This window comes from Aythya marila (assembly GCF_965140915.1).
Source record: "Aythya marila genome assembly, chromosome: 9".
Taxonomy (NCBI): Eukaryota; Metazoa; Chordata; class Aves; order Anseriformes; family Anatidae; genus Aythya; species Aythya marila.
In genome coordinates this window covers 21,299,269-21,317,216 of record NC_139050.1, presented here as the reverse complement: position 1 = coordinate 21,317,216, position 17,948 = coordinate 21,299,269, and the positions used below count along the sequence as shown (strand labels likewise).

The following is a 17,948-nucleotide window of genomic DNA, read 5'->3' as shown; positions in this document are numbered from 1 at the left end:
TGGTTATTCTTGGTTAGCTATGTTTCTATGAATCAGCTAAGCCGTTCTTCAGTGCTCCTCACAGAAGGGAAGACTGGTGGCCACTGCATGTGGCAGCTGGTGCAGTCAGCCTGTGTTTGGCTGCAGATTCCTGTCTTCTCAAACCCACATGGCATGCAGGCTGCTGTTGTGTAAGAGCAAAAGAAACGATACCTAAAATAACAATAAAACCAAAACAACCCCCCCTACTTTGATATAGAAAACAAGCTAAAGCAAGTCAAAAGTAGCAAAGAGCTCTCCAAGAAGAGGTCCTGTGTGTGAGTGGAGTTTGTTGTTAGAGCAGATTGAGCTTGTGCTCTCTCTGTTTCTGTGGGTTAAGTCATTGTTTGATTTGATGTTTCTTCAAAACCAGCCAGCTGCAGCCATATGTAGTGCACTGCATCTGTTATCTTCCTTGTAATTTGTACAAAGTGCTTTCTTAAGAAGCAATATGTATGTTATATAGATGGGGCGGTTGCTATATTTTCCTAAGAAAGCCCTTTTCTGCCTTCTAATGGACTGACTGCGTGTTCACAGTAGGAATTCACTCAGATCTTCCGCCAGTAAAGCAGAAGTTGTTATTACTGTGTCCCAGCAGTAGCAACAAAGAAGCAGAGAAAAACAAATCCAACATGTCACTTACGCTCCATTTGTCCCTTGCATCCAGCATTTCATTTCCCTTGTAGGTGCAGCTGATGTTATTTTCCTTGATGCGTCCCCAAAAAAAATACGCATCAAAACAATATTGGAGGACAGGGAGGATTGAATGCAATTAACTTATATTTTTAAAACAATTTTTAGCAGAAGTGACTTTGTTACATACAGCTGAGTGCTTCTACATCAGCTTGATGTGAAAACATCTGATGCTTGTCGAAGTGATAGCAGATATCTTTGGTTAGAGTTGCAGAATACTGACGTGAAACAGAGGGATAAACCACATGAACTGAACTTGCACTCTAGATATTTTAAAGTATCCTGCCCCATTGGTGGTAGGATACTTACAGCAGTTGAGGTAAAACTATCAAATTGATAGATATGAACTATGGCCAAGAGATCATTTAAAGTAGAAAATATACGCATAAATTACAATGGTGCAGAGGCATACATTTCAGTGAGTGAGGATGGCTAGAGGTTTTTTTCTTTTCCTTACTAAGGTCATAAAGCAGATTTCTGCAGATTTCTCATACACTGCAGTTTTTATTTTTTATTTTTAAGAATGGAAACACTTCAATGGTTGGATCTTTTCTTGAAGTTGGACAATGCCAAGCCCTCTATGTTAGATATGGAAGCTGCAGTCATGTTCTTACTAATGTTTTTGTTAGCTTTTTCATGTCATTAGCAGAATATTTGAAATACTAAGTATTTAGAATTGAAAGCTTATCCTGATACTTTTAGGCTTAATTAGTAATCCTCCTTCGTGTACTATATTTTAGCATGGTATGTTTGACTCTTTTGGAAATAGACTTTTTTCCCAAGTTCTGGATTCTTGGACTCACAAAGTTTTGTCCATTGTGGAAGTGGTGCTGCGAAGAGTTGCATAAAGCCATGTGTGTTCAGTATGGACTGAATTTGCTCTGCTCTATTGCAGCCATTTGCTAGCACATATCCTTACTGTTTATCCATGGCACTGTCCTGGACTGGACAAGCTGGCAAGATGAATCAAATTATATTCAGCAGCAATCTGTCCTAGGTCTTACTTTATTCAATATTTTCATTAAGGAATTGAGGGCTGGAATAAAGATTGATTCTTATTAAATTAAAGCCCATATCAGGCTGGGGTAGGGTTGGCATTGCTCGATGGATTAAGACAGGGGGAAGGAGGACGCAACAGGACATGAGTCAAACTCAATTGGCTTTGAAAGAAAAACAGTTTGATAGAGGCAAGAACAAAGTACTCCGTTTTAGCCAGTTCTTCTCAAACCTGCATTATTTTTAGTTTAGTTTAGTTTTAGTTTAGTTTACTATACAGTAGTTCTGCAAAGTAGTTCTGGGAGATAGAGTAGGCTACCAAAACAAAAATCTCAAGTTGCCCTGTAGATGATGAGAAGCAGCAACCCCAAAGCGAGCTGTGTAACCAGGTCCTGCAGGGAGCTCGGCTGCAGTGCCGTGGCCAGTGCTGGTGCCACTTCTTCAGAAGGCTGGCGAGCAGTTTAAAAAGCATCCCAGAGGAAAGCAGTAAGTGGGATCTGTGATCTAGTGAATAGAGTTTATAAAAGAAATGAGCTTGGTCAGTTTGAAAAGCAAAATGTCTTCAAATATGTGAAAGGCTGGAACAAGAATAGTGGGGATGAACTCCTCTGCAGTGGGTATGCAGGAAAGGAGTGGTAGGATTAAGCTGCGGCAGGGAAAGTCTAGGAGATAACCTTTGTGATGAGGAGGAGAGTTATGTTCTGTGGTAGATTTGCCCAATTTAGGATCATTGTGAGATTGCCACAGTCATGATTTGTTTGTTTTATTACATTTTTTTAAATTAAAAGCATTAGAAATCTCTCGTGTGGTTGTGTTTCAGTGTGGGATGACAGACTCGATGACTGTGTGACATCCCCGGTGGTCCTCGTTTCTGTGACTCAGCTGCCGCGTGGCATCTGAAGTTTTTGCTTTGTCCTAGTATGAAGAGTTTTTAAATTTCTACAATAATCTGAAAAGAAAAAGTCTGTTTGTGTCTCAAACTTTGACACCAGTAGGCAGTTCGCAAAGGAGTTGTGCTGCGTTTTGAAGAGTTTGTTTTCTTGCAGGTTGTGCTGTACGTGACTGATAAAAGATCTTTCCTACCATTAAAGCTGGTCACAGCCCCAATAAATCTGGAACAAATTCTGAGAAAGCATGTCATGTTATGACTGGCATATCTGTGAGCATGGAGCTCTGCTTGAGAATTAGACTAAAAGTTTGTGAAGTGCTAGTGCTGATGTCATGCCTCTGGAATGGGAAGGCTGTTGAAACAGTAAATACTCTCTGTGGCCAGAAGCTAAGTATTGAGCTGGACCTCTTCCTTTCTGTGAAGGAAAGAATGCAGAACAAACCTAAAATCTGTATTTGCAATGGGAAAATGTTAATTAGTTTAGAGCTTGTAGCTATTTCAAACCATTTACATACACAGCTGCTGTTCATGCAAACATGAAAACTATTCATGGAAACTTCAAACTTACCTTGAAATGAAAAGATTTTTTTTCCCGGTTTTTAAAGCTGTTCTTGGATTTCAGAAGTGTTGTTGGAAAGGTCTGAAAATTATATTTGTACTGTACGTGCAGAAAGGAACATAGATGCAGGCTAACAGAAGCGTATAATGAAAGGCTTTAGTTCAGCAAGAATTAGCATTGAAACCCGTTAGCACCAAACAGCTGCTGGGAAAGTGTTCCTTAATTTGGGGGGCATTTACTCCTGGTTATATCTGTGAAGCTTTGGTAATGACCCAAAACTTTGAAAAAAGAGAGATGATCAAAATATAAACTTAGATATAATCCAGGTCTTACAGCTGGGATATTGGATCCAACTGACCCACAACTTGGGAATGAGAACCTCGTTTTGTACCTCGGGACAGCTCTAATATCTGTTAGACACTGGGAACTGCAGGATAACTCAGCTTTTGGTTCTGTCCCTCGGAGGACTCCATGAGCATTCACAAGGATTTTATCCCCACCCCCATCTTCCTCCTAGGATGAAGAGTTGCCATGGCAGATGTAGGGAACAGATGTTGAGGGGAAAAGTTATAACGGGACAATGACCTGAAGTGTTAGTTGGGTTCTTCCATAAAATGGCTGAAATTCCTTGCCCAGTGTCAAGAAAGGAAAGCAAAAGGGACCTCACGGCCCCTCTCTTCCTCCTCCTGTTCTTCTCCACCTTTCTACCACTGCACCTGTGTGTGTGAGCGTACACTCCTCATCCCGAAATACGCCCGTGAGCTCATCGTGTAGAAGACTCATCAACACGTAATGGTTATCAACAGCCACGGGGTAGGTGTTATTGCAGGAAAAAGGCTTTTCAGCCGTTCTGTATTAACGCTGCAGAATATATAAGATGTTTTTTGTCTCATTTTCTTTTTCCAAATGATTTCTGCTCCTAGTTGGCGTGGGAGAAGGATGTTGAGCTTGATGCCTAATGTGTTATGAGAGGGGCTGGCAGGTGAGGCCAGCTTCCTGCTGAGGGAAGGATTCCTGACAAGTCTTGTTCTCCTTAGCTTAGTCTAGCTCAGGAGACTGTGAATAATTACATTTGTTACTGAAAGGAGATCAACCATCCATAGCGGCCTGAGAACTTTTATGGCTCATAAAATGGGAAACTAACTGAAAGACTAGGAGACTGTGACAATTGTCTGCTACTTTCTCTCTCAAAGCTGGTAGCTTCTGTTTTGTTAAGTGCTTCCCTGGGACAAAGTTACACTGGTGTTTTGTGGTTTTTTTTCTTACTTTGAGGCAGAGGATGGGCTAGATCACCTCCTGGGTCCCCTTCCAACCTGAGCTATTCTCTGCTCTTATGTGTCATTAATGTGCATATCTGTTGCTTTCTGCCTTTTATTTTACACTTGTGCTATTTTCACATGGCATTATCTATTAATCTTTTTTTGTTTTAGTTCAGTGCAGAGCTCTAAGGCACACATCTTTCTTTCCGTATGGTATAGTGCTTTCAAAGCTAGTGATGAAAGGGCAATTTTTATGATAAACTTTTCATTCTTTGTTGTTGCTTTTGTAAAATGGTTCATGGTACCAGCAAATCATCAATGTAGGGTATATCTGATGTAACACCTGCCCATATATGTATTATTCTAGTCTTTGATAGTTGTGGCAAGCTGTCTGGGCCATGAGGATCAACTTCAGCTCTTAATTTCTTCGTGCTCACATTGTCACCTTAGGTTTGTGTATGTCCCATTCCCTCTCCCCATAATCTTTGAAGAAAACTTCCCATCTCCAGTTTCTGTATATACTCTTGGGGACATAAATGTCCGCATTATGCACATAAATGTGCGCGTGTCCTTATTAATGCAAGGCTTCAGTGTGCCTGATACTCAGGGCTTCATTGTGAACACACTACATACTTAGGGAGGTAATAGCAAAAAATTTGGACTCTTCGTGGAGAAGTCTGAGGTACCTTTTTTTTTTTTTAATTATTATTATTTATTTGCTGAGTATACCCAGTTCCCTTAGGTCTTAAAGTCAGCTCCGGTATTTTGAACAATTTGAACCTTCAGCCCTGACCTGGCAGGGTCAGAGGACTTCATTACTGTACAAAGTGATCATTTTTCACAGGAGAGAGAAGTGAGATTTCTTTGGGCTCCGGGGTTTATTTTCTTCTCCTGCTTAGTGTGCCACAGATAGCATCCTTGCTAGAAAGCAGAGAGAGGGAAGAAAATTCAGTCCACATGTTTGGGATTTAAGGTTGAGAATGATTCACGCTTAGCTTCTGGGGGTTGTAATTAAGGGTGACATAATAACCATAAACTTTCAATAGAATAGTAGCAGCATTTTTGTTGCATTCTGTAGCTGCAGAAGCTGCTTCTTATTAACATCCCTTCGAGATAAGCCTACAGGACCTCCAGAGTTTCCAGACCTGGATCCAGCCTTTTGTGGCACAGTTCTGCATCTGTAATAATGCTAAAAGGAAGCCTGAGTCCTGAGCCCCCTCAATTTAGATGACGTTTTCACTTGGACCAGCATCTCAAACTTTTCCTTAGCAATTTAGTCCGTCTGTGTAGTCAGTATTATCTTATGCTGGCTAAACCCTGATGGTTTATGCACTTTATAATACACTCTAAGGGTTATCTACTATGGAAAAAAGCAATCATGCTATCCTCCTCTTATTCTGAATTATTACTATTATTTTCTTTTCCAAATGGCTGAGACCAAAAGGAATCCAGGAATACATGGAGCAGCAGATCTGTCATTGCCTCTCTGCACCAAGGTGCATTCTTGTAGGAGAGATGGGCATTTACACTGGAGCCTTGCCATCAGCGTTCAGCCAATTTTATTTTTTGGCAGCCAGGCGGATGGAATTTTTAAAAAGAAGATGTACTTTTTTAAAGCAGGTCACAGACAAAAATAAAGACGCATTCTTGGGCTACAAGAAGTAGGTCAGGCTTTGGGGGAATCAGTTGGGAAGGCTGTTGAAGTGATCTTACCCATTTTTCTTTAATAATATTTTTTTTTGCTTCCTACGCCAAATTTTGTGTCTTTTTTTTTTTTGTTTGGGGGTTGGGGAATATATTCTTCTGCTTTGGCTAGCAAACCTTTAACATTAACATTTGAAAAAAAGAAAAGAAAAAGAAAAAAAAATGTGTTCCTAGTTTTCCATTTGAGAACAGTGTAGTGGAAAGCGAGGCCTCTCAGTGCTGCGGTCCAAAAGGAATAAAGCTGCTTCGTGTCACCTCATTACTCTAAGCTGATGCTTTACCTCAAGGCTTTTTCGGGGAAAAGGTGAGGGGAATATTGATTCCACAGCCCAGATGATCACTGTTGTGTCACTTTCTGTGCTTAATTAATGCATCTAATCTGGGAGAAATGCTTCCCGCCCAGTCCTGCGGCCCCCCACGAGAGCTGCCGTGCCAGTCGCCTGGCTGGACATGGTTAATCTGAAAGGAGAAGCCGCTGCCAGAGCTGTGCCCACCAGACTCTGCCAGCACTTTTAAAGCTCAGGGCGAGGAGATGACATCTCTGTCAGAGGCCTGGTGTCGCAGGGCCTTGTGGCTGCGGGAGGATGCCGGGAGCGACATTTGGGTGTCACACCGGGGCTGGGCTCAGCAGCACCGGGGCTGTGGAAAGCCCAGGCCTCTTCCACAGGCAGTCCTTGGAACGAGGGTGTTCCTGCTCTGTGAAACCAAAGCCCTTAATAACATTGTGGAGGACACCTCTAGAAATAATCCTAACCTTTCCATTTCCTCCTTTTTCTCTGTTAAAACTAGTATTTATGCAGCTGCATACCTTAAATTCACACGAGCAAAGCAGCTGATGCCCATGTGCAGGTAACCTGCCTGTCCTGTTCACAGCTTCCTGAGGGATGGTTGATGTAGCTGACACTTCTGTTTCGTTTCAGTGATTTATTTTTCTTCCTGTGTCCATGTTCTCTGTTTTTCAGAATATGATTCAGAAACAAAAAGGGTTCAAGACATTCTTTCTGGAATGGAGAAGCCACAGGTACGTGATCCAAAATTCCAGAATTACCACATACCAAGTACAAAAATAGCAAATACGATAAGTAGATTGTGTCATAACATACTGGGGATTTCAAATTTCTCTGAATTTTTACCTCACAGATTGTTGCCTCTATATATATCTATCTCATTTTACAGGGATATGGTCAGTGGGAATAAATTTTAAGCATCTTTTATGCTTGAGGGTATTTGTAGGAATTGCACCAGTCGCTCTCTGCAGGGAGCTCCCAGTATTAACAGTGTCATGGGGAATCCAGCACATTGTGGTGATTTACACAGCTCTTACTCCCTTTCCCCTGGGTTTAATTTTATTTGTCATGAGCAATTTATATCTATGATCATGATTAAATTAATCTAATTCTATTGTTCAATGGTAATTACTATACACTAAGTTTCTCTTAACCATAAAAGCACATGAATTGTAATGGAAATTGAATCACTGTGTAAATAACCGTGATGTTGGGTGTGACCACGGTCAGGTAAGGTTGTTAATAAATCTGGTTGTAAGGCCTTTTAATGTGATGTTTTTCTAATTTGGTGTGTCAAATGAGAAACCAGAAGGGTACTGTGGGTCTAAATAAAGACCCACGATATGTAATTAGATTTATGGCAGCCAGAGCACTTAAGTAGAGAAGAGCAAAAAAGTACCAATAGACAAAAATTAATTTTCCTCAAATAATTTCAAAACTAGGAACCTTTAAAATAAATCTAAAATATGACATCCTAGTTCAATGTTAATGACATGTAATGAAAGAATGCTGGGAATTATCTATTACTTTCTCTCTAACTTAGACATTTGTGAGTAATTAAACTCAGAGGAATACCACAAGCCATTAATTGCTATGAATGATTATGTGTGCACATAATCAATATTATATCTGAAAGAAATGTATCATTATGCATAAATATTAAACTGGGCCATGTTTTCTGGTGAGCTTTATACATATGTGAACGGGAAAGAAAGTGTATATAGAAAAGCAACTGTTCTGAAAGAAATGGCACAATTTAAAGAAGGATACAGAGCAGTAAATTAGTGGCACGCAGAGGGGTGCTGTGTCTGCAGCATATATGGCTGTGGTACATCCACTCCATCAGCCATCTCAGGTATGAGCAGCGGTGAAGTCATCCAGAGGGATAGGCTGTTGGAGCAAATCCTGAGGATGCTCAGCGCCTGCAGGGGACTCATGGCCATGCTGTCACTTAAAGCCATCTCTAATCTAGCTTGCCTAGGTGTCCCTATGTGCTGCACCTTTCTGAGCACAACGTAAACAAGCTTTTTAAATGAGTGATTTCTTAAAAACACACAAAAAGCAGCCTGTTTTCAATAGTAGAAACATTTCATGTTTTTATTTATCTCTTTCATGTTTTTATTTTAACTCATGCTGTGGTAGACAAGCAAGCACTCTCTGAAGCAAACACCTTGCTGAGGGAAGGGAAACCTGAACCCACACTCAGAAGTGGGGCAGAGAGGCTGGGAAGCTGCTCAGGACACAGCACCTCCCAGGGCATAGGGGCAGGGCTGCAGCAGCAGGGAATCAGGGTTCAAGCAGTGTCTGGCTTTCCAAAGGGCAGCCTTCTCCTGCTGACTTCTGCACTGAAACTCATATTTAATTTTAGAGGTTTTTGCCTAAAATTGCAGGATTAGGCCCATAGTCAAAAAGCGAAATCTCGACCCAGTAATAACCGTGCATTCATTTGACCCCCAAGTCTTTCAAACATTGCCCTCAAGGGAGTAAATGAATGTTGCTTTCAGTGTAGTTCTCACACACACAATAAAACCCCAAACCACACGATGCCTGTGAATGCTAACCCGGAATTTGAAAGATAATGAAAGTTGTACAGAAACATTGTTCATTACCTGAAAGACTGGAAGGGCTGATATTCATCAGTCTTGTAACCTTATTAAAGCAGTGCAGGAGTTGGGATTCTTTCCCAGGGGCTTTTATCAAATAATTATTTACACCACCGAGTTTTGATAGTGTATAAAGCGTGCATTTACTGTGTAAACCGAGAAGTTTTCAGAAACTAATTAACTCTGCTTTTCACGAGATATACAAAACGCCTTGTGGGAGAATCTTTTGTTACTTCTCAGCTAGAAGGCAAAGCCAGAAGAGCTGAATGCTGTGAATTTAGGGATGAGATTCAGGGTGCGGTACCTCGAAAAAAGCCGTGTTTCCTGCCCAGCCTCTGACAAGGTGCTCTGTTATTTGTATTTCGGTAGGATGGATTTAGGGCAGCAGTAGAAGTGAACAGTAAACTGTTTCCTACTTCAGGTTTTTATGTCTGCAGGTTCAATAGGGACCTAGCCCCAGCAGTGTGACATGAGCTGTCCTGTTCCTTACAGCATCAAAAAGTGCTGCTCCGGTTCTGCTCAGCTGCTCAGTACCTTCCAAAAGGTGCTTGTTTCCCCAGGGGTAGGCAAGAAAAAAGGAGGTTAGAGCTACTGAGCTGGCCTGCCAGAGCCTGCTTGTTATTTTCAGCATACCATAACCCCATTTCTTTAACCTGCCCTTTTTCATAGCAAAACGAGTGTTTCTTGCTCCACGTAGGAGTTAGGTGAAGTGGTGGCTTTGGCCATTAAATCAGATACTGAGGTGATACACCCTCGGTTGGTAAACATGATATGATACTGAGCCTGTTAGTCCGTGAGCAGCAGATAGGTTTATCTCACGCCATGCAAATAAATCTGTTCCCAGCGCTCACTCTGACTGTGCTGCCTTATATACCCAGGGAGTTTATAGATTTGCCTTCTCTGACTTTATCGTACAGACAAACTCTCTCTTGCTTTACTCCGCTTGCTTTGTGTACCCAGTGCAGCTAAGGATTGTATTTCAAGATTGCCATCAGCGGTAGGTGTGGACTTAATGCCACCAAAGCAGGGCAGCAGAACGGAGCAGTGAGAAGTTGCAGGTATCTGGAGGAGCACTGTGCTTAGGAGCTGGCTTTGGAAACTGCATGGGAATGTGTGCACACTGCCTTCAGAATACAAGTCTTAATGTTTTCTAGTGGTTAGTCCACAATGCACTTTCTCTTATTTTAAGAAACTTCTAAAAGACCTAACTGTTTTCAGATTGCTAAAGTTCATGAAAGGCCAGAGTTTTTAACCATATGCAGAATATATACGTGTGTCCTTGAGAGTAGTCATAGAGAAAAACATTTCAACAGAACATTGGCAGGATATCATTCCTCAAGCTCCAAGTCCGTCTGAATTTTTGAAAAACAATTATGCAAGCGTATTTCCATAATAATAAAAGAAACTTTGTGTTGATGGGTTGAGCTGGTGTAGTAGTAATGTATGTTTATGACCTATTCAAAATTATTTGAAATACAGACTTTCAGCTCTAAATCCCTTTTGTCATAATTCACTTACAAATTTATATTGAATATTTAATTTGCTTGTCTTATTTGATGCATTCAAGATTTTTATATGCTGTCTAATCCGGTATCAGTTTTCATTGGTCCAAGTTTTTGAAGTAAACATTGATTTCATAGCATCAGAAAAATTTGACAAGTCCAATGAAAATTCATATAAGAATGCACAATCTTTTTTTATTTACCAAAAAAAAAGGTTGATGCTACTTAAAACTTGTTGCTTTACAGCTTGTTTTTCACATTATGTTCCACAAAGGTTTTCTTTCTGGCAAGACTAAATGTGTTGCTGTAAATGAAAATCTTTAACCTCTGAGTGTCAGGTTTGGAAACAAACAGGCCTTGAACCCTGATACTCCATCCCATTCCTGGGGGTGTTCAGACAGAATCCAAACTTGAGTCTGAGCTGTTTCATTGGAAGCCCACTTACACAGCAAATTAATGTTAATGCTTCGTTACCACATCATTTATGGGTAAGGTGTTCAGAACCTTTAAGAAAAGAGTAGGAAATGTGTAACTGGGCACCTGCCTCATTCCTCTCACACCTTCTGAAATAGTGCTTTGCTTTGTGTATTGAGTCCCTTAAAATGATAAAACCAATGAAATGTGTATAAGAAATAAATAAATGATATAAAAACTCACGTTTTACTATCCTAAAAAACATCTTTACATTTGACAGTACAGAAAGAAAAGGCTGTCATTTTCATTGTGAAAATTGGAGAGCTAGTGGCAGAGAGCTTGAGGCTGCAGAGCATCTTCTCTGGACGTTTTTCAGAAGATGCACATTAATGGTTTGTGCTGTCTTTCTGAGATAGCCAGTTGTCTGCTTGGAGGCTCCTGCACCCAGTGATGACCACAGATCATAAATGCAGCCTTTGTCAGGACTTACAGTGATCGATTTGTGATACAATTTTAAATTGATGGGCTAAACTTCTGTTACGATAATCCCCAGGATTACCCTGTTTTTGAGTCAGGGTAATTTTGCAGATTTAATATTTTTTTTAATTATTTGCAGTTGAATTATTGCCATTTCAAATTGTGAGAAGGAACATGACGACTGAAAATGCCACTGGAGTTTTATTAGAGAATCTCACTAACAAAAACTTTAGAAAAATGATTATAAAATGATCTATAGGATGATGTCTTTGTTCCTCTGAGTCCTACTTGCCTTCTAGTAGTGGCCACAGCAGCAGGGACTTCAGAAGTGGTGCAAGGAGTCCTCTGACGGATGCTCAGATGATAACTAGCCAGTTCACTCTGTCTTCCTCATCTGTTAGAGATTAGTTTATGAACCTGTATTTTTCTTTGTGTTGTTGATGACCATTTTTGACTTTACACCTCTAGCTCTGAAATTTCATGTTTACAAGAAATTGACTGTAAAGATGCGAACAAAAGGCAAATGCTTAGAGGGTGGTGTTTTTCTTGGAATTCAGAGTAACTTCTTTTTCTTTTGTAGGTAACAAATATTCAAGCAAGAACAGTTTTACTTTCCTGGTCACCTCCCACCGGCCTTTTAAATGCAGATAGACACAACAATGGTTTGCCTTACACCTGTACTTACGAGGTTGCCTTATCAGATAAAGGGAGAGATGGAAAATACAAGATAATTTACAGGTAATAGTATCATTTTTACACTTGTGCACCTCTCAATTTGTGTTTTCAATAGATATAAGTTCTCTCAGCCTTTCAGGGTATATCTTGGCATGCCCGTCAGTTGCACAAAAGGGCACATTTGCAGCAGCCTCTCATTTCTTCTCCATCCCGTCAAACCCCCTTGCTGTGAAGGAGCCTGCAGCTGGAGGCTGATCTGGTGGAGTTCCTGTCCCAAGCCCCTCATTGCCTCCCCTTTCTGCCTCCCCAGCACGCTGCAGATCTTGCATGCCTTGCTGTCTCACCCATTAGCGATGAAAAGGTTACTTCTGTGGTAAATGTCAAAACCCTTTCATGTACACCATTCAAATGGGGTAGCTGCCTTCCTAATGGACTGGATTTCTGTGGACTTGCAGAATTCAGAACATTAAAGGCTATTTTTAAAGTTAACAAGCGAAAGTTGAGTTCTCTGCTGCTTCATGTTGTCTTAACTCAGTTGAGGAAAGAGCACGGCAATGAGCTGGCTACATCAGTCCACAGAAAAATCTGGAATGCTTGGCTTTTAGCAGTCTTAAGTAAAAATTCTGAGGGATTTCTCTGTCTCCACTTTCAGTGATCCTCTGAGCTCATTTTGTGATCAAGTACATATGGTGTTACGCCTTTCTTTCTTTTGCTCTTAATGATGACTAGGATAGAAAGTTTTGAGATGTGACCTTGGTTATTGTGAAATAGCTAATCCTTCACAAATGTCATTAAATAGAGTCCAGGTGGTACAGCATTTGTGGAATTCCCTCTTGAGACCAAACTATCTCCTTTCTTCAGATGTCCTGTGAATTAGGGTATTCTTCCTGGTGTGCTGCATGGACTGTCTTGGGGAATATAAACAGAGAATATTAATCAGGGAAATGCTGCCTGATTGTTTCTGATATTTACACTGGCTGTTTGTGAGTTATCTCAATATGTTAATGTATTCTGCTGAGCTCCTAAAATGGAAAGGATACTTTCAAGTACTTTTTGTGCTCGCTGCTGGGATGGCTGCGCATTTTCTCCTGGTTATGAAATGTTGTGCATCTGTTTTAAAGCTGCTAGTAGTAATCTGTCTCCTGCTGCTGGCCAGAGTACAGCCATCAGCTTAATGCACTATACTCCGTCATGACCAACAGTGATCGTTAGTACTATAGGCAAAAGAAAGTCCTGCAATATGTTGGATACATTCTCTTTGCAAAGAGGTGCACTCGTTTCAGAGGGAAAAAAAAAAATGAATTTGCAGAGAATTGGACTATATTTAAAAAGGAAAAAAAAAAAAGGAGGATTTTTGCTGGATTTCTGGCAGCCCAGCAAGCGCGTGCTTTTTGGCTGATTTTGTTCTCGTGTTTTTGAGATATATCCCTATATATCCCTATATCCCTATCCATAACTATTTGTGGAATATTTCTTTGTGCTAAATTGAGAGTTTTCTTGTTTCCTGTATTTTAATAAAATTGTGAATAAGCCAAGCACTTACATGAGATGCTTATTACTTACTAAGCACTGGCCCATGCCATACTTAACAGAATCGGCAACGTATGACCAAGCGTAGTGTTCATTTACTAGCAAATGAACCAAAAGGAAAAATAATGTGTTTTTTTGTTGGTTAGATTTAAAATTAACAATTTATATGCTGTTTTTTTCCTTAAATGCCTGAAACTTTGTTCTTGTAATATTCTTGTTGTTGAAAGAGATCTGGATATCTGGCTGTTAGAGCATTAATTAAACCTCTCCTTGGCACGGTCCTCGCAGAGAGTGTGGCTCTGGAAAAGAAAGCAATGATAATCAGTGAAGCAGTTGTGTGAGAAACAACCTTTTCATCTGAAGCCACTGGCTCACACTTTTTTAAAAGTATTTTGAATTAATACATGTGCAAGAAGTACAAAAGTAATGTTGTATTGATTGCACCCCTTCAGCCCTGGGAGGGCTGAAAAACACAGCAAGCTTTATCTAAATGTCAGCAAAATCTAAGGATAGCATTGAAATAAGCCAATATAGTTAGGTTACTTTACAAATTGGGATGATAACTACTGTTCTGTTACATATACAGAGCTTTATCAAGTTTTGAAGAAACATGAAGTGTGTTGACAAATTGTTCGTGTATTGTTTACTGCTGTTGTTCTGTGCTGGGATTTTTGTTTCTTCTTTCAAGTAATAATATGCTCGAGTCACTAGTCACTGGAAAATCAGGAGATCTGCTAAGTGTGATGCCCCTTTTCATAATTAATTGATTATTTTTTTCTTTCTTTTCTGCAGTGGAGAAGAATTAGAATATAACCTAAAAGACCTTAGGCCAGCAACAGATTATCATGTCAGGTGAGTTAGTGTGACTATGAATGTCATTTAAATATAATCTGATCAATTAAATAAACATGGAAGTTGTTTTTTTTGTCTAACTTTAAAGTGTAGCTCAAGATTCTCGTGGTTACCTCTGAAGGTGTTTTTTCAGAGGCTCCTAAATATTTTCTGATGCGTTTTATCTCAGATTTGAAGTTATGAGAGTGCTTTTTGAACAATACAATTTCTGTCATATCATTGTCACGGCTGAAGTAAGAGGAAAAAAGACACCTACATGTGTATTTCCATATGTATGTGTAACGGGCCTTGAAGTGCTTCTGTAGAAAATGGGACACCTCAACCTTGTTCAAAATTTGACTAAAGCAAGTGGCATTTGGCCATTTTTATTGCAACATAGATGTGCTAGGAAACCTGAAAGTGCTCCGGTATATTTTTTCATAAATATTCTGTGCTTTGTAAAGTAAATCTGCTGATTACAAATCCATCTGACCATAGTAATTTCAGAATTTATTCCCGAAAATGGGTTCACCCTGTCCCATATTGATATTTTTAGACCGTATTTCTCTTTGTTTCTAAAATTGTGCTTGTTGCCCAATTACTAACACATTCTCAGTTTTGCTTCCTGCTGTTTTTAACGCTATCTGCTCATACTGCATTTTTAAAGGCTTTACTTACAAACCAGTGCTTAAAATTCACATCCTGTTCACTTATGCTCGGTATCCTTAAAAAAACTCCTTTCACTCCTGTCTATTGTTTCCTTCTGTTTTTCTAGACCAGGGCCATGTTTGGCATGCTTTTTCCCATTAAGGCTGTTACCATTTGTTAAGCTTTAGAACAAGCACTTCACTTCTGAGCAAAAAGAGAGAAAAATCAACCCAAATGAGTCTTTCTTCCTCTGATACTACAGCTTTTTTTTTTTTTTCTTTAGGGTTATTTTCTAATAGAGCTCTAATATGAACTTCTCAAGGCCATAAGTAACTTCTTCTAACTAAATAAACCGCTCGGGCTCCCAGGCCGGGCAGAAGTCCCAGCCATAGTAGCAGATGGATGGTAGCAAGAAGAAAGTTGTAAAACACTGCTGAGCTTCCTGCTGTAAGCAATTGAACAGAAGTTTTAAAGCAAGCTTCAAGCAGCAAAGTGGTAGTCATGCAAAGTGGAGTGTTGAGATCTCATGCGATTTTTAAGGGCGTTGGGGGGTATTTGCCCCCGTATCCTGGCCAACGTCCAAACCAATTCATTCTGCCTACCTACAGTTCCCTGCGTTTTCCTGCATTTTTGCCAAATTATAAATCATTTGTGAACAGTTAGCTGTAACTTTTGTTTAAAAAGAATAAGTGACTGCCAAACACAAAAGTCAGACTTAAAAAAACAGCAGCATGTGTTTGTAGTGGAGGAAACCAATGTTTAAAAGCAGACTGCTTTCTACAACATTTTTTTTTGTTCGCTGAAACCGCGTTATGTATTAACAACTATGAAGAAGTAAATCTGCTAAGTAAAGAAATTTATGTGACCAGCAATTACTCAGCACGTCATCTTGGGTCTCCTTAACCTTGGCAGCATCTCTAAGGGCTTCTGTTTTCACACAGATAGATGCTGTATTAGGCCCTGGGCACCTAGAACAGCTTGTTTCATTCTGAATCTGTATCCTGCATTTCTTCAAGTATTACCTTGTTGGTAGTTTTAAAGATGACGGTGCTCTCTTTTTTGAGGGCCTGTCAGTCTCTTTTATGGCTAAAGTGGATGAGAATGAAGTCTTTAATCACACAAAGAGCCTCTGCCTTAGAAATTCCAGAGCCACCTAATTCGACAACCCTCATTTTTCTTTCTTTCATCTTCCAAGAGCTGACGTTACACCTGGTAGTAGGTGGTAGGTTTTACAGCAGGGGGCTTATGGACAGGGACACCTCAGCTGCTGAGCACAACTGGCAAACTCAAATGCAGTTTTTCAATGACTTGCAGAAAAAGCTCGTTAAACTCACTTTCATTCGGTTGTATTCCCCATTTGATTCTCAGCTATGCTGATTTCCGGCACACATGCACAGAGTTGCCAGATGCAGACGCAATTAATTAATTGCATTTGTTTTCACTCCTGACTGCTAACAGGTGATCTGTAAAGCAGCGCTACAGCAGTTCTCGTGAACTTCCCCTAAAGGTTTGATTCTATGTAGGTGGCCATTGTACAGAAATTGCTCTTATCTACTGAAAACAAATTTAGAAATTGCCCTTTCTTAAACTCTGCATTCAAGCACACAATAGCACAGCCAGTCCGGAGGTCATTGTCTGGTCAGGGTTTGAACTTTTTCTGCGTTGACTTCCAATTTGCACTTTTGCTCCACGGAAAATGTGAAAGGGAAAAATAACATAATTAATTTTTCAGAGAAAAGCACCACAAGGAGGTGCTCAGATGTGTTCTACTTGTTTTCCCATGTATTTGTAACGTATATCCCCCTTTAAGCTGATACGTATAGAGAATTGCTTGAAATCAAATTCACATCTAAGATTTTTAGTTTGTCAGAGCAATGTTTCTGAGCTGTGTTTGTCCCTATTATTGTGTCAGCTTTAATCCATAAAGCTCACCAAGTACTGACACTGCAGCTGTGTAGGAGAAGCTTGCAGTCATGGAAGGAGACTAGCAGTTACCACCACTGAATGCAGTATGTGTGAGTCAAGTGTAAGCAGGGCATTAAAGTTCATACCTTTTTCTATGACTTCATGGTTTCTGTTGTATTCTGAAGAGGATTTTAACACAGTGTTTGAAAGGCTGCCAATGGCCAAGGAAACAGTTGCTTGTGGTGGAAAGAAAAGGTGATGGTAACTCGGTGGGCTAGGGGAGCATGTGCACAAAGTGCTGTAATGCTCCTCTTCTGCTGTGAATCTTTTTTTTTTTTTTTGCATACCTGTACCAAGTGAAGTAGAGTAACGATAGCCACTGTTCTGTGAGTAATCTGTCATTAACCGACTGTATCATGGATGCTTTGGTAGTCAAATATTGTGGCTAAGGCTGTGCTTTCTCATCTTGTAACTGTCAGCAAACTTATAACCCATGTCAATGTGTCTATTTGCAGGGTATATGCAATGTACAATTCAGTAAAGGGATCCTGCTCAGAGCCAGTAAGCTTCACCACTCACAGCTCAGCACCGGAGTGTCCCTTCCCACCCAAACCCTCGCACAGGACCAAAAGCTCCTTAACCTTACAGTGGAAGGTGGGTAACACTTGGATCAGATTGGGCACACAACAAAACAGAAGAATACCAGCTGGCCAACAATGAACATAACTGTAGCCAGTAACTGAAAGCTGAGAGGGTCATTTTTCAGTAAGGGACTTGAACTTGCTGTATGCTGACAAATCCCTCCCTGTGCACTGACTTGACTTTTAAAATGTATGTGTTTCATTACATTCAGCTTCTTCTCGTTACTTGTTAAGAGGTTGCCAAGCTGTGTGCAAACCCCAAGCTTTGGTTTCACTTTAAACTGTAGTCATTTGCCTAGGGGGGAAAAAGTAGTTTT

General features: G+C 40.2%; 1 protein-coding gene across 1 annotated transcript in view; it reads left to right on the top strand.

Annotated features, from left to right (window-relative positions):
* The window catches only part of FNDC3B (fibronectin type III domain containing 3B), a 175,206-nt gene that overhangs the window by 99,665 nt on the left and 57,593 nt on the right, over positions 1-17,948 (top strand). The window contains exons 7-10 of the mRNA XM_082766959.1: positions 7,081-7,139; positions 11,982-12,139; positions 14,399-14,458; positions 17,506-17,644. Of these exons, the coding sequence (XP_082623085.1) occupies positions 7,081-7,139; positions 11,982-12,139; positions 14,399-14,458; positions 17,506-17,644 (416 nt within the window). The remainder of the gene's footprint in view (positions 1-7,080; positions 7,140-11,981; positions 12,140-14,398; positions 14,459-17,505; positions 17,645-17,948) is intronic.